This window comes from Carassius auratus, chromosome 38 (genome assembly GCF_003368295.1).
Source record: "Carassius auratus strain Wakin chromosome 38, ASM336829v1, whole genome shotgun sequence".
Classification (NCBI taxonomy): Eukaryota; Metazoa; Chordata; class Actinopteri; order Cypriniformes; family Cyprinidae; genus Carassius; species Carassius auratus.
In genome coordinates, this window is record NC_039280.1 from 20,968,121 (window position 1) to 20,983,460 (window position 15,340).

A 15,340-nucleotide genomic window follows, 5' to 3' on the forward strand; every position below is an offset into this window, starting at 1 on the left:
TTATTAGGAGACCATGACTGACAAGGGCCAGTGGAGAGAATTTGGCACTGACACCGGGGTTACACCCCTACACTTTACGAGAAGTGCCATGGGATTTTTAATGACCACAGAGAGTCAGGACCACGGTTTAACATCTCATCCAAAGAACGGTGCTTTTTACAGTATTTTGTCCCCGTCGGGTGTTAGGACCCACACAGACCACAGGGTGAGCGCCCCCTGCTGGCCTCATTAACACCTCTTCTAGCAGCAACCTATTTTTCCAAACGCTCCCATCCAGGTACTGACCAGGCTCGACCCTGCTTAGCTTCAGTGGGCCATAGGGTGATATGGCAGGCTGTTTTGGTCTTCACTTTTCTGTGTTCCTGTTTCTCCTTCCCTTTGTATTTTTGCTATTTCCTTTGTTGTCATTATAATGCATTTTTACAGTGCATAAATATACCAATTTTCTTTTGTCTCCTTGAGTATTTTGTGTTCTTATTTGCCACTGACTCTTTGTTTATGCCAACACATTTACATTTATGCACTTAGCAGACATTTTCATCCAAAGTGTCATAAAAAGAGAAGTTCACATTTTTGTTTTGAAGTTCAGGCTGTTCCCAGTTTAGTTTTTTTTTTTTTTTCTCCTGCTTTTCATTTTTGGGTTCTTTATGTCAGTATTACAATAGTATTATTCAGTACTCTGCATTTGTGATCTTTGCCATATCATGCCTCATGAGTTGTCTTTTAAAACAGCGACTGAGTATGTGATGAAGTTTGAAAGTTGAAAAAATAAAGAAGAACGAAGTCAAACTCTGCCATTTAATGGACACATAAGAACTCAGCACAAGTCAGTCATAAGCTTGCTTGTATGTGTAGTTTCTTGTCTTCATTCTTCAGCTTTAGTCTTAAAAGAAGCAAAAAAATGAATAAATAAAATAATCAATTAAAAAATACATATTTTGTTGAAAATGTTTAATAGATTTTATGTATAAAAGTAACTTTTCTCTGTATAATCATCATCTGTTGTTACCTTCCCAGCTTCACGGCTCTTGGCTCTCATCTTGTTGACCTGGGACTCGGCGATGTCCGCGCGCTCATGAGACTCCTCCAGCTCATTCTGCACCTTCCTGTACCTGGACAGGTGAGTGTTGGCCTGCTCCTCCTGTTAGGATTACACAAGATATCCAACCCCTTTCAGAGCATTGCACTCATGGCACTGAGTGTATTAAAATAGAAAATGTCAAAGCTTCACACTCAAGACATTGACATTAGACTTACAGCTTCTTCAGCTTGGCGTTTGTATGCCTTCACTTTCAGCTGTAGCTTGTCTACCAGATCCTGCAGTCGAGTCACATTCTTCTTGTCTTCCTCAGTCTTTGGGTGTAAAAATTGTTCATGGTCTCGGTTAAACTATGTATATCATCATGAAAGGTAGTAAATATTTAATTTGTGTGTAGTTTTACCTGGTAGGTGAGCTCCTTCACTCTCCTTTCATATTTGCGCACTCCTTTCACAGCGTCTGCTCCACGTCTCTGTTCAGCTTCAACTTCAGCCTCCAACTCATGCACCTTCAGTAGAGAGTTATATTATATAGCTGTGCACCCCCAATGTCTGGTTCTTTTGATTCATTATTGTGATCACTCTGAACCATGTCCTGGCCCGCTTGAAGAGGTGAGCTAGAGCAGGGTTCATTTGGGCTCTGGCACGATACGCATGTAGTGTGATCGCTAACTGCACCGGAGGACGGGACAGCTACTAACTGTGTGTGCGCTAATTTCATACTTTATACACAAATATGTAAACTTGAAAAGTAGCCATTTTTAGTTAATTTGAGTACTGAGTAATTGTGAGTTTAGCTGCAAATTGCTCCATCAGTGCCATCTGAATCCATAATCATTTTCTGATATGTACAGCACAATTAAATGAAAATAATTACACTGCATAAGTGATAAATGTATTAGATAGTCTAACAGCCAAAGTGCTTTTCTTCAAAACAAAAGTTGAATTGTAATGACTAAAGCCTGCTGCAGCACAAAATGCTAAAAACAATGTAAGTGCAGGCCAGCGGTGGAGTGGGGAAGGGGTATAATGACACTCTGGCTCGTTAGAAGGCAACCGTTCCTAGTATGAGTACACCCTAAGACTGTATTTAGTCTGTAATTTACCCTGGACTCCAGTTTCTGGAGCTGTTTCTTTCCACCCTTCATGGCCAGACTCTCAGCCTCATCCAGACGGTGCTGCAGGTCTTTGACAGTCACCTCCATGTTCTTCTTCATCCTCTCCAGGTGAGAACTTGTGTCCTGCTCCTTCTTCAGCTCCTCAGCCATCATGGCAGCCTGAAATATAGGCCAATGAAAATAAGCTTACCAGTACAGATAGATTTAGCTTCCATGAATGTTCTCTTTGTTATCACATGCAGCTAAACATACAAAGTCAAAGAACTGTTTAAATTAGAGTAGCGTAATGCAAAAACTCACATCAGTGATGGCCTTCTTGGCCTTCTCCTCTGCATTTCTGGCCTCCTGGACTGCATCGTCCACCTCACCTTGAACTTGGCCCAGATCAGTCTCAAGCTTCTTCTTGGTGTTAATAAGACTCGTATTCTGCAGGATTTAATGTAGTTTAGTGTATATTTAACTAGTAATTTGTCATGTGATCTGAATTTGCTCTTAGTAATTAATAATCTTTTTGTACTTGTGAGTGCAGCAGTCCCACACGCTCGCTGGCATCCACCAGCTCCTGCTCAGCCACTTTGCGTCCTCTCTCTGTTTGCTCCAGTGCAGCTCTCAGCTCCTCAATCTCTGCTTGCATCAGGCCATTCCTGCGCTCCACCATGGCCACCTGCTCCTTCATGTCCTCCTGTCCTCTGACAGCTTCATCAAGGTGCAGTTGGGCATCCTGTGGAAATGTTCTTTCTTTGTTAGTTGCAGGTCATGCTTCAGTTAATTCATGTGTCATGTTCATATGATCAAACACCTAAACTCTTCATTCTACAGAGAGATACCTTGAGTTGTCCTTGGACGTTCCTGAGCTGTTTCTGGGCCTCAGCAGCCTGGCGGTTGGCATGACTCAACTGGACCTCCATCTCATTCAGATCTCCCTCCATCTTCTTTTTGACTCTCAGGGCATCGTTTCTGCTCCTGACCTCAGAGTCCAGAGTGCTCTGCATGGAATCCAACACTCTTTGGCTGTTCCTCTTGATCTGTTCCATCTCCTCATCCTTCTCAGCCAGCTTCCTGTCGATCTCGCTCTTCACCTGGTTCAGCTCCAGCTGCACACGGAGAATCTTGGACTCTTCATGCTCCAGGGTGCCCTGCAAGGAAAAAGGAAATAATTTACTTACTTTTTAAACTTGTCAAATTGTACTTTATGGCTCCAGAGTATGGCGGTATATTTGTGACTGCGTATGAAGGAAATAATAACATTAATTTAAGCTTTTGAACCACTACATATACAATGTTTTAATATTGTTCAAAGCACTGGTGTGATGTCAGTATTGTAGCAAAGGAATGGCACCTCAGCTTCTTCTAGTGCAGTCTGGATCTCTGCTTTCTCAGACTCCACTGTCTTCTTGGCTTTCTCTAACTCATGAATGCTCTTTCCAGTCTCTCCAAGCTGCTCAGAGAGGTCAGAAATCTCCTCTGAAAGTATTTAAAAATTGATTGTATATCTTTAATTTTTTTAAAGCATATGTTTTTTAAAATCCTTGCTGTAATAATAAAAGTGCCATTTACGTTGCAGATTCTTGTTCTCCCTCTTCAGGGTCTCGAGGTGGTCAAGAGCTTCCTCATAGGAGTTCTTCATTTTGAAAAGCTCAGTGCTGAGAGAACGAGCTTCTTTCTGAGCAGCTTCTAGTTCAGCCTGGCTTTCCTCATACTTCTGTTTCCACTCTGCTAGGACCTGAAGAAGAAATGTAGTCATTATTAATGAGTCAAGTCCATGGTTCACGGGCTAGATCTGAAGATTATTCACACCCTTCTCACCTTGTCAAAGTTTCTCTGCTTCTTGTCAAGGTTGGCAGCCAATGCATTTGCCCTCTCCCCATCAATCATGAGGTCCTCTACTTCACTCTGCAGTCTCTGTTTGGTCTTTTCCAGAGAGGCACACTTGGAGTTCACTGCCTCAATGGATTCTTCAGCATCCTGCAGACGCTGTGCCAGCTTTTTCCTGAAGAAAGTGGTGTTAGATGATGAAACCTTACTAATATTTGTGAAATTAAATGTAGGGTACTGAAGACTTTTTTCTTTGCTGTATTTACTTGGATTCCTCAAGCTCTTCAGTGCGTTGAATGGCATCCGTCTCATATTTGGCTCTCCACTGGGCCACCTCACTGTTGGCTTTAGACATTCCACGCTGGAGTTCAGCTTTGGCCTCCTGCTCCTCCTCGTACTGCTCTCTGAGCAAATCACAGTCATGGCGTGCAGACTGAACCGCGTGGGCCAGAGCATTCTTGGCCTATAGGGTGGCATATTTTGGGATTTTAAACACTCCACCATCTACACAATGGATTGGATATATATATATATATATATATATATATATATATATATATATATATAAAACAAATGATTTGATTATCAAAACAAAATAATATTTGCAACCCTACCTTGACTTCTTCCTCAACATGTCTTTTGAGATCTTCAATTTGCTGAGTAAAAGCCTGTTTTCCTCTAGTTAACTGTGAAACAAGAGCTTCTTTCTCTTCCAGCTGACGGCTAAATTCACCTTAGAAACAGGTTACAGATATTAGCATGAAATAGAATAACAGAATCTTTGTTTTAAGATTTTTTTACATGTGTAGCTTACTCTCTTACCATTTTCAGTCTGAAGTCTTGCTCGTTGTGCATTCATGTCGTTCAGCTGGCGACTATTTTCATCACTTTTGGCCTTGATTTCACTTAGCTGGTCTTCAAGAGTGCGGCACATCTTCTCTAAATTACCCTAAAGAGATTAGAGATTATATGAATATGTTTGTAAAGAAGATTTTGTACTTCTTAATGATCATCTAGTGACATTTACAGTATTGTTCAAAATAATAGCAGTACAATGTGACTAACCAGAATAATCAAGGTTTTTAGTATATTTTTTATTGCTACGTGGCAAACAAGTTACCAGTAGGTTCAGTAGATTGTCAGAAAACAAACAAGACCCAGCATTCATGATATGCACGCTCTTAAGGCTGTGCAATTGGGCAATTAGTTGAAAGGGGTGTGTTCAAAAAAATAGCAGTGTCTACCTTTGACTGTACAAACTCAAAACTATTTTGTACAAACATTTTTTTTTTCTGGGATTTAGCAATCCTGTGAATCACTAAACTAATATTTAGTTGTATGACCACAGTTTTTTAAAACTGCTTGACATCTGTGTGGCATGGAGTCAACCAACTTGTGGCACCTCTCAGCTGTTATTCCACTCCATGATTCTTTAACAACATTCCACAATTCATTCACATTTCTTGGTTTTGCTTCAGAAACAGCATTTTTGATATCACCCCACAAGTTCTCAATTGGATTAAGGTCTGGAGATTGGGCTGGCCACTCCATAACATTAATTTTGTTGGTTTGGAACCAAGACTTTGCCCGTTTACTAGTGTGTTTTGGGTCATTGTCTTGTTGAAACAACCATTTCAAGGGCATGTCCTCTTCAGCATAGGGCAACATGACCTCTTCAAGTATTTTAACATATGCAAACTGATCCATGATCCCTGGTATGCGATAAATAGGCCCAACACCATAGTAGGAGAAACATGCCCATATCATGATGCTTGCACCTCCATGCTTCACTGTCTTCACTGTGTACTGTGGCTTGAATTCAGAGTTTGGGGGTCGTCTCACAAACTGCCTGTGGCCCTTGGACCCAAAAAGAACAATTTTACTCTCATCAGTCCACAAAATGTTCCTCCATTTCTCTTTAGGCCAGTTGATGTGTTCTTTGGCAAATTGTAACCTCTTCTGCACATGCCTTTTTTTTAACAGAGGGACTTTGCGGGGGATTCTTGAAAATAGATTAGCTTCACACAGACGTCTTCTAACTGTCACAGTACTTACAGGTAACTCCAGACTGTCTTTGATCATCCTGGAGGTGATCATTGGCTGAGCCTTTGCCATTCTGGTTATTCTTCTATCCATTTTGATGGTTGTCTTCCGTTTTCTTCCACGTCTCTCTGGTTTTGCTCTCCATTTTAAGGCATTGGAGATCATTTTAGCTGAACAGCCTATCATTTTTTGCACCTCTTTATAGGTTTTCCCCTCTCTAATCAACTTTTTAATCAAAGTACGCTGTTCTTCTGAACAATGTCTTGAACGACCCATTTTCCTCAGCTTTCAAATGCATGTTCAACAAGTGTTGGCTTCATCCTTAAATAGGGGCCACCTGATTCACACCTGTTTCTTCACAAAATTGATGACCTCAGTGATTGAATGCCACACTGCTATTTTTTTGAACACACCCCTTTCAACTAATTGCCCAATTGCACAGCCTTAAGAGCGTGCATATCATGAATGCTGGGTCTTGTTTGTTTTCTGACAATCTACTGAACCTACTGGTAACTTGTTTGCCACGTAGCAATAAAAAAATATACGAAAAACCTTGATTATTCTGGTTAGTCACATTGTACTGCTATTATTTTGAACAAGACTGTACCTTTGCTTTAGCCACAGCCTCCATGTTGCTTGACAAATCATCAATCTCCATCTTGTATTCACTCTTCTCCTTCTCCAGCTTCTGCTTGACCCGCTGGAGGTTGTCGATCTGTTCTCCGAGTTCAGCCACACTGTCTGCCTGTTTCTTTCGGAGAGCTGCAGCTGTAGCTTCATGCTGCAAGGTGGACTCTTCCAGATCACGACGCATCTTCTGGAATTCGGCTTCACGCTTCTTGTTCATCTCAATCTGAGCAGCAGTGGCACCACCAGCTTCCTCAAGCCTCTCGCTGATCTCTTCAAGTTCCCTGGAAAGATCAGCTCTCTGCTTCTCTACTTTGGCACGAGCAGATCGCTCTGCCTCAATTTCTTCTTCCAGCTCCTCGATACGGGCCTACATAGATTTAAAAAAAAATCATCTTTATTGATATTTGTAATATGGATTTTTCCAGATATGTGTCTGCTTCACCATTTCACATCAGAAAGATAAGAGTTAGGGTTACCTGAAGTTCTTTGATCTTCTTCTGAAGCTGTGCTCCCAAAGACTGTTCATCCTCAATCTTGCTGAGAAACTGACTTATCTCAAAATCCTTCCTGTTTTTAAAGTGTTGTTTTGTTAAATGTCCCAAATACTAATTTTGTGTAATTGTGTAAAGTTCAAAATCCGATGGCCACTCACTTTTTGATCTTCTCATCTGATTGCTGTTTTTCATTCTCCAGGTCCATTATGGACTCTTGGGCCAGTTTCAGATCACCCTCAAGCTTCCTCTTGACTCTCTCAAGGTCCATACGAAGTTTCTTCTCTTGCTCCAATGAGCCCTCAAGCTATTGTTACAGAAACTGGAACATTACAATCTGGTATAGAGCAATAAATTTGATTTCTTATTGATTCACGGCCTTATTCTTATGTCAAACATCTTACATCGTCCACTTGCTGCTCAAGCTTTGTCTTAGCTTTAGTCAGAGTGTTGACTTTGTCTTCCTCTGCCTGAAGGTCATCAAGAGTCTGCTGGTGTGCCTCTTGGAGGGCTTTCTTCTCTTTGGTCAGCTTGGCGATGCTCTCGTCTTGAGAGGCCATCTCCTCTGTCAGGTTTTTCACCTAAATGGAAACATTGATTACTGGTTTCATTACCAAGAGCCTGAATCACAATCTGCAGTGTATATGAAGAGTTTGGTTCCAAAATGCTATAAATCCATTTTGATTAATTTGAGTAAAAATGTGTTTTGTTTACCAAGAAAGTGGCAAGATGAAAACCACTATTTTCTGTTTCAAACTTTCATAAAGCATCTTTAGTTGATAATAACATTACAAATTTAAATCCAGATTTTGATTTTTAAATATTTATTATATATATGTATTTTTGTGTGTGTTTTAAAATGCAACAAATCCTTTGAATCAATATGTAAGTTATTCACTCAACATTTTAAGCTGATCCACATATAACAGCCTCTGAATTTGATCAATACTAATCTTATACACAGGCACTGGACTAAAAATAGATTCATCAATCATCACTCCCAAATTGAATTCAACAGGTCATCTTGTTTGCTATAAATTAATTACAACAATAAAATAAAATTTCTTCATGAACAAGAATATGAACAGCAATATCACATTAGACCACAGAAATTCCAAAATAACATTTCCCTTACATTCAGCTAAAAAAGTGAATTCATCTTTGCCACGTAACATTCATTTAGGTGACTATTGCTATAAGCTGTATTAACAAAAACATAAATTGCATTAATAGAAAAAGACGTACACTGACAAGCAACGCAATAGTGCATTCATAATCGAATGAGATTCCTCTAATGAACTAGATATTGTGTAGATTGTCTGTGATCTACAGGTCTGTGTAAATGCCACTCCATCTGACAAGATGTGTATGACAATCACATGTGATTTACAGTGCAGCCCTTGTTTGTTGATCACAAAGTAGATGAAGAAAACTAGGATGCCAGGCAGTATTCAGAGCACCGCTATTACTGTCTAGAGTGCATGGAATGGTCCCCAATCTCTGAAGAGACTGGGGATGGTAGCATTTTGGAAAAAAAGGGAGAAAACATGACCTAAGAACTAATTTATGACCTAATAACTACATTTTGCATAATATAAAAAATAATTTTTTCAACACCGACCAGATAAAAAACTGATTTTGGTGGAAACATTTTTTTTTTTTAAATTGCGTTTATTGGGTTTTGGAACCAATATCTTCATATATGCTGTGTGTGTGTATATATATATATAAATAAATACTGACTTTATTCTCTGTTGCATGTTTCTCCTTCTCCACTTTTGCCAAGGTGAGCTCCAGGTCATCTATGTCTTTTTTCAGCTCGGAGCATTCGTCCTCCAGTTTTCTCTTCTTGGCAGTCAGTTCAGCATTGATTTCCTCCTCATCCTCCAGTCTCTCGGTTGTCTCTTTGAGTTTGCCCTCGAGCTGGATCTTGCTTTTGATGAGCCCTTCACATCTCTCCTCAGCATCAGAGAGGTTTTCAGATTCCTGTTCGTTGACATGGATATAGTTAGATATAGGGATATAGGGATGCACAATATATCACTACCATATCGGTATTGGCTGATAAATTGTAATCTTTCTCTTATTGCTATTGAACCGATAAGAGAATTTGACCAATATCTTAGAGCCAATAAATAATGCATTATTTCCTGCAAAGACAGATGTGCACTGTTCACCATGGTTTTTAATTGCTTGAAATATTATATGATTCACTTAGAAAAGGAAAATACAGTGAATTGCAACATGTGCAGGGCAAGTCTATCATATTATAATGAGATCATAAAATAAGGTAACAGAATATTTTTTCATTTAGTGTATTGTTAAGGGAAGAGCACATTCACAATGGATCCACACATGAATAGCACAGTTAAGTTCGCTTGTGAATTTACAGTCTTTTGTGCAATTGTACATTGTAATATTGTGTTTATTTTATGCATATAAATCAGATTTTTCTCTTATAGGATGGGTGTGGTTAAGCTATATAGAGGGTTAATAAAGCACTTCAGTTTGCTGGTGATCATCTTTAGCTCAGCGCACTCAGTTCAAACAGCAGTTTACAACATTAATAACTATGAATGAGATATATATATATGTTTCCATGTTTGATGTTTCCATGTATCCATGTTTGATATATATGATCTCCTTGGTTTCCATGTTTCAGCGCTTTGTTGCAGGAAGAGCCGAGAGTGCATCCGCAACAGAAGTTACACATTCTGATTAGCACATAAATTAGTTAGAGTTCACGTGTGCAGTTGCATCTTTTTGTACATATATAAGTTGTAATATATTTATGTTGCATAAATATCTTAATATATGATGCATTTCCTTGAGTTAAATAAGCTAGCAGCATCTCAGTTTACCGTTTTTCATTCAGCTCTCAAGCTTGGCACACAATAATTGGGAATGTCATAAACAAAATATTATAAAGAGAATATTACCGTAATAAAAAAAATTAGTAAATTACTTGGGTTTATTGGCCGTGTTTCAGCACATTGTTACAGGAAGAGCCAAGAGCGTGTCCACAACACATCTGACTATTCGGGTTGTAGCACGGGTGCATTGCAATATTGTATATAGGCTACTTCTGTTTTAAACCATGAATAGCCTATTTTTTTTTTTTTTCTCACAGGCTGTGAGTCACAGCATGCCAATTATGCGGTGATGCGCTATGAAATTTTTCAGAATCAAATTAATTCTAATATTTATTTAATAATAAAAGTAATCTTTTAGACTTTTTGGTAATGAAGTTCTCAAAAATTCTGTAAAATGTGGATGTAGATTTATTGGCCAACACATCTGTTATCGCCTTTCATATTTAAAGAATAATCGGTATTGGCCAACATATTCATATTGGTGCACCCCTACTTATGTTCAAAGCTGTACGATCCATACTAGGATAAATAAGGGCTGAAATACTCACAGAAGTTACTTGCATTAGAAGATCGTTTTTCTCCTGAACAAGTGACACCATTTTCTCCTCAAGCTCCTTCTTTTTAGCTAATGCCTTTGTTAAATCTTCTTTCATTTTATCAAAGTTCTCCTTCATTGATGCCATTTCTTTTTCACTCTCTGCAGTCTTCAGAAGAGGCTTGATCTTGAAGTACACCTTCATCCATGGCCAATGTTTAACATTCATAAATGAGCGGATGTTGTATTGGATGGAATAAATTGCCTCCCTGTGTAAATTGTAGTCAGTAAATCAGCTTTTATCACACTGTGCTATTAAACAGTTGTGTTGCAAACATTATTGTAATTTGTACCTCCTCTCCATCATTTTGACAAACTCCTTCCTCATGACATATCCTCGGGCCAAAGCCTGAGTCATGGTAACCAGACTTGATAGTTTTTCATCTCTCATCTCCTCAAGAGTACCCAACAGACCAGCTTTAAAGAACACCTACAAGAACATTTGTAATATATTACTGGTATAGTGTTGAAGTATAGAATTGCATTAGAATGACATTTGAGAGAATTCTGTCCTTTCTTTTTTTGATGAAATAGTTTGAGGAGGCCTGACAGTGTCCGGTACACAAAGTGGGATCCATATAGAAATGCTTTGTGTAATCTTGTGTGGAATAACTTGACTGATACAAAGTCTAGATTGAACGCCTGTTAAAAAGCGTCAGGCCTTCCTTCCACATACTGCTGCAGGACAATTGGAAGGACTGAATTCTCTACAATGTCATTGTGTTGTAGCAGAGTAAAAAATGAGTAGGAAAGCGTCTAAATAGTTTTGTCCACATGGTGTTTTTGCTGAACAGCTCACCTTGGTGTGTCCAAATTTGTATTGGGTGTGGTCAACATCAATAGAGCCCAAGAGTTTCTCTGTAGCCTTTTTGTTGTCAATGAAATGTCCCTCAGGGATGACGCTTGCATTTAATACTTTGTATCTAGGGGACATTTAGGGGAAAGTATTATTCTTGTGAAATATGTAAGGAAGTTAAGATTAGGTGATACATCAACTCTAAGTAAGAAGTTGCAAAAAGATGTCTGTACCTCTGCTTGAAGTCACCGTAGTGGATTCTGCTGGGGAAACCCTTCGTGCAGATTCTGATGCCCTCCAGCACACCATTACACCTGAGCTGGTGGATAACCAGGAAGTTCTCCATCAGACCTGAAATGCAAATGTTCTTAAGGTTCCAGACATTTCTTTTTTTTTTTTCAAAACTGTGATGTACTTGATCCTTCAAGTATCAAGATTACCTGGAGTCTTGGATTCATTAGGAATCAAGCAGCGCACAAAGTGAGGGTGAGTGCTCCTCAGGTTAGTCATCAGCTTACCCAAGTTCTCCTGTGGAAATATTTGTGATTAATCTAATCTGTAATGTTGAAAAATTCACAAACTTCAATAAGAGAGAGAATCTGTTTACCCTAAAAACTGCAGACACCGTCTGGAAGGAACCACCCTTCTTCTTGCCTCCTTTCTTTCCAGCTGTATCTGATGTACATCAATGACATAATTTTTTTTTTTTTTTTTTTTTTTTTTGTGTTGCTGTCTATTGTTGAATCTAACTGTTCTCCTGAATAGATATACTTCATAATGTGAAACTACAAAATCTGTGGTCACAAGTTTGTTGTGCTCTGATGATCTCATTCTTGTTTTCTTTTTTGTGTAAGCAGGTACATAATTAAAACACAAAGGAATTGAGGAAATGCAGATGTTTGTACCTTCTGGCACAGCGACATACAGCAAGGCCAGCACTTTGAGTGCTGACTTCTGGTAAAGTTGCACGACAGAGTCGTTCAGTGGATCCTTGTTCTTTTCCAGCCAGCCACTAATGTTGTAGTCCACAGTGCCGGCGTAGTGCACCAGAGAGAAGTGGGCCTCTGCCTTCCCTTTGGCAGGCTTGGGCTTCTGGAAAGCTGCACATTTGCCCAAATGCTGGTCATGCAGCTTGTTTTTGAAGCTTGTGTCTGTAGCCTTTGGGAACATGCACTCCTCTTCGAGGATGGAGAAGATTCCCATTGGCTGTTGAAGAAATATTCACACTCAAGTACAGGCACAGTGAGAATAGTTATTTTTATTTAATGAATATCCTCTTACCTTCTCAATGAGCTCAATGCATGCAGCCAAGTCCATACCAAAGTCAATGAACGCCCATTCAATGCCTTCTTTCTTGTACTCCTCTTGCTCCAGAACAAACATGGTGTGGTTGAAGAACTGTTGCAGTTTCTCATTTGTGAAGTTGATGCAAAGCTGCTCCAAGCTGTTATACTGATAATTCAACAGATGCAGTTATTGCAACTGACTGTTGTCTTTTATGTCTTGATTCTTTTAGAGACATTAATGACTGACACTCACATCAAAGATCTCAAATCCAGCGATGTCCAGCACACCGATGTAGTACTCTCTAGGATTCGTCGTGTTCAACATCTCATTGATACGGACGACCATCCACAAGAACATTTTCTCATAGACAGACTTGCAGAGTGCAGAGACTGCATTGTTCACCTGAGAAATTCAAAGGTCAGTGTCGATTATATTAGTACCCTTACTTCTCACGATGACTATGTCTGAGACATTTCTCACTGTATCCACAAGTTAAATGTGTCGATGAAGTCTTCACCTGTGGTACTGTCTGGCCTTTGGTCACCATCTCATTCCCGACCTTCACTCTGGGGTAACACAGAGCTTTCAGCATGTCAGCGGAGTTGATGCCCATGAGGTAGGCGATTTTATCAGCCGCTAAGGAAGCAGATTTCTATGCATTATTGTTGCTAATTAAGTGAATGTTTATATGTTCAGTTGTGCTATAATTTGATCTTACCCTCATTGCCGTCAGGTTCGGCCTGCTCCTCTCTCTGCTTCTGTTTGAACTTCATGGCCCCATGATGCATCACAGCACCTGTCAGCTTGTAGATGCTTATCTTCTCATCAGCAGTGAAGCCAAGAATGTCAATGGCAGTCTGTTTTTTACAAAGACCAAATAAATCATATTGTTTATTGGTGTATTTTATACTGTCATGCAGTATTCAGTTCAAGCTGGTGTTTTTCTGATGTTTGCTCAGAAATTTTGCATAAAATCTAAAAATACTACTAATAATAATATTATTTCAGCTGTCCACATACATCTGTGGCAATGAACTCCTCCACATCATCGATGCTCTTGACAGTGATTTCACCCTGGCTGATCATTGGATAGTCGTAAGGGTTGGTGGTGATGAGCAGGGCCTCTGTAAAGAATTGAAGTGCAGTATGTTGCCAGTGCTCTCAAACATAGAAATAAGTGGAAACACAATCCTGTAGATTTCTCACCGAGCAGCTCTGGCTTGTGTCCAGTCATGAGCTGGTAGAAGATGTGATAACTCCTTTCAGCCGACAGCTGGAATGTTACCCTTGACTTTTCTAGCAGATCTTTCCAAGAAAAAAATGGGGAAAAAATACGTTGTGTTCAATTGATTAACCCACATCTTGTACTCCAAATAAAATGTTTGGCTGAAAGCTGTGTTGACTTACAAGTTTCAATATCTGCTTTTGCCAGTTTACCAGTGCCCGAAAAGTGAATCCTGATAAATTTACCCTAGATTGAAATCGTTGATAAAGCTCAGCTGTTGATGATTGAAAATGTATGATGTTATAAATGATGATTCATAGGTGCAACTTACAAAACGAGAGGAGTTGTCATTCCTTATAGTCTTGGCGTTACCATAAGCCTCCAGCAGAGGGTTGGCTGCAATGATCTGGTCCTCCAGAGATCCCTAGATGTAATTGTAGCACAGTGGAGAGTAAGGAGGTGAATCAAAAACACGTCATGTCATGCATAACATTGTCTAGAACAGATATTCACTAACCTGCATTTTCCAGGGCCAGAGTCTGTCTTCTTTGGACCAGCCATCGCAACAGTTGCAAAGTACTGAATGACACGTTTTGTGTTCACAGTCTTTCCTGCACCAGATTCTCCACTGGAGATTTATATGAGATCATCATTTAGTCCTAGATCTTTTACTGATTTACAATTAAAAATTGAAAAGCTTCAGGTTGTGTCAGCAGAAGAATATTTACTCACGTAATCAGGACAGACTGGTTCTCACGATCTGAAATTAAACCATAAAATATTACCGTTTTTATAAGTCGCTTTGGTACATTCTCGAATCATTCTTGAGATTTGCAAAACAGTAAGTGCATTTCTCAAAACAACTCGTACAAAGAGAAAAACACCATGGATTACCTGCAAAAGCCAATCTCTTGCTCAAAATCCTTAGTTCGTCTCTCAGAAATAAATATCTGTGTCAATGAACATGTTAGTGCCATCAGAAGTCCTTGTGTCATAGTTTACGGATGAGACAGATTGCTTAGTCATGATGTCAATATAACAGTGTACTCTGGAGGGATGTTCTGATGTAAACTATGGCAACATTTTGGCTGACAGTTACTGTATTGAACAGTATGCCATATGCTTCTGTATGCCATATAATCATTACAAAAGTACACATTTACACATGACTGTATGTGGGATATTGACTGAAAGAGACTGGATTGAATTCCCAGTAACACTTTTACTAGTGGTCTGACCAAAAAATAATAATAATAATGAAAAAAATATTTTACAGTGCCATTATGAATATAGAAAAGGAAAAAGAAATATGGGCACAAAGATGAAAATAAGTCAATTTTCAGAATTTGTAACTCTGTTGTCCTCTGTCTATACAGTATAAACGCTTTCCAACCTGAAGAGAGATGAACCTTTGAGCTATTTCAGACAA

The 15,340-nt window shown here is 39.2% G+C and overlaps 1 protein-coding gene across 1 annotated transcript; it reads right to left on the reverse strand.

The window, feature by feature from the left end:
• Nucleotides 1-784: 784 nt before the first annotated feature.
• On the reverse strand, nt 785-14,711 carry LOC113057352 (myosin heavy chain, fast skeletal muscle-like). The gene is made up of 36 exons (XM_026224721.1): nt 14,644-14,711; nt 14,429-14,539; nt 14,243-14,335; nt 14,094-14,157; nt 13,893-13,991; nt 13,707-13,810; nt 13,405-13,543; nt 13,204-13,322; nt 12,939-13,088; nt 12,681-12,851; nt 12,305-12,605; nt 12,007-12,074; nt 11,840-11,927; nt 11,633-11,750; nt 11,403-11,526; nt 10,897-11,033; nt 10,557-10,812; nt 8,879-9,121; nt 7,540-7,716; nt 7,297-7,442; nt 7,121-7,211; nt 6,622-7,011; nt 4,794-4,920; nt 4,586-4,704; nt 4,238-4,434; nt 3,963-4,146; nt 3,714-3,879; nt 3,496-3,620; nt 2,984-3,292; nt 2,674-2,877; nt 2,457-2,582; nt 2,145-2,315; nt 1,443-1,547; nt 1,258-1,353; nt 1,010-1,141; nt 785-883 (listed from the first exon to the last, which is right to left on the reverse strand). Exons 2-36 carry the CDS (start codon nt 14,432-14,434, stop codon nt 866-868), a joined length of 5,163 nt encoding a protein of 1,720 aa, XP_026080506.1. The 5' UTR covers nt 14,435-14,539; nt 14,644-14,711; the 3' UTR covers nt 785-865.
• Between the last annotated feature and the right edge of the window lie 629 nt (nt 14,712-15,340).

What these genes read in the sequence shown, in the direction of transcription:
- LOC113057352 (XM_026224721.1), bottom strand. An exon ending in AGGAGTTCATTGCCACAGAT is followed by an intron (nt 13,544 to 13,706) that starts GTATGTGGACAG and finishes TGTAAAAAACAG; the next exon opens with ACTGCCATTGACATTCTTGG. An exon ending in CTGCACTAGAAGAAGCTGAG is followed by an intron (nt 3,293 to 3,495) that starts GTGCCATTCCTT and finishes TTTTCCTTGCAG; the next exon opens with GGCACCCTGGAGCATGAAGA.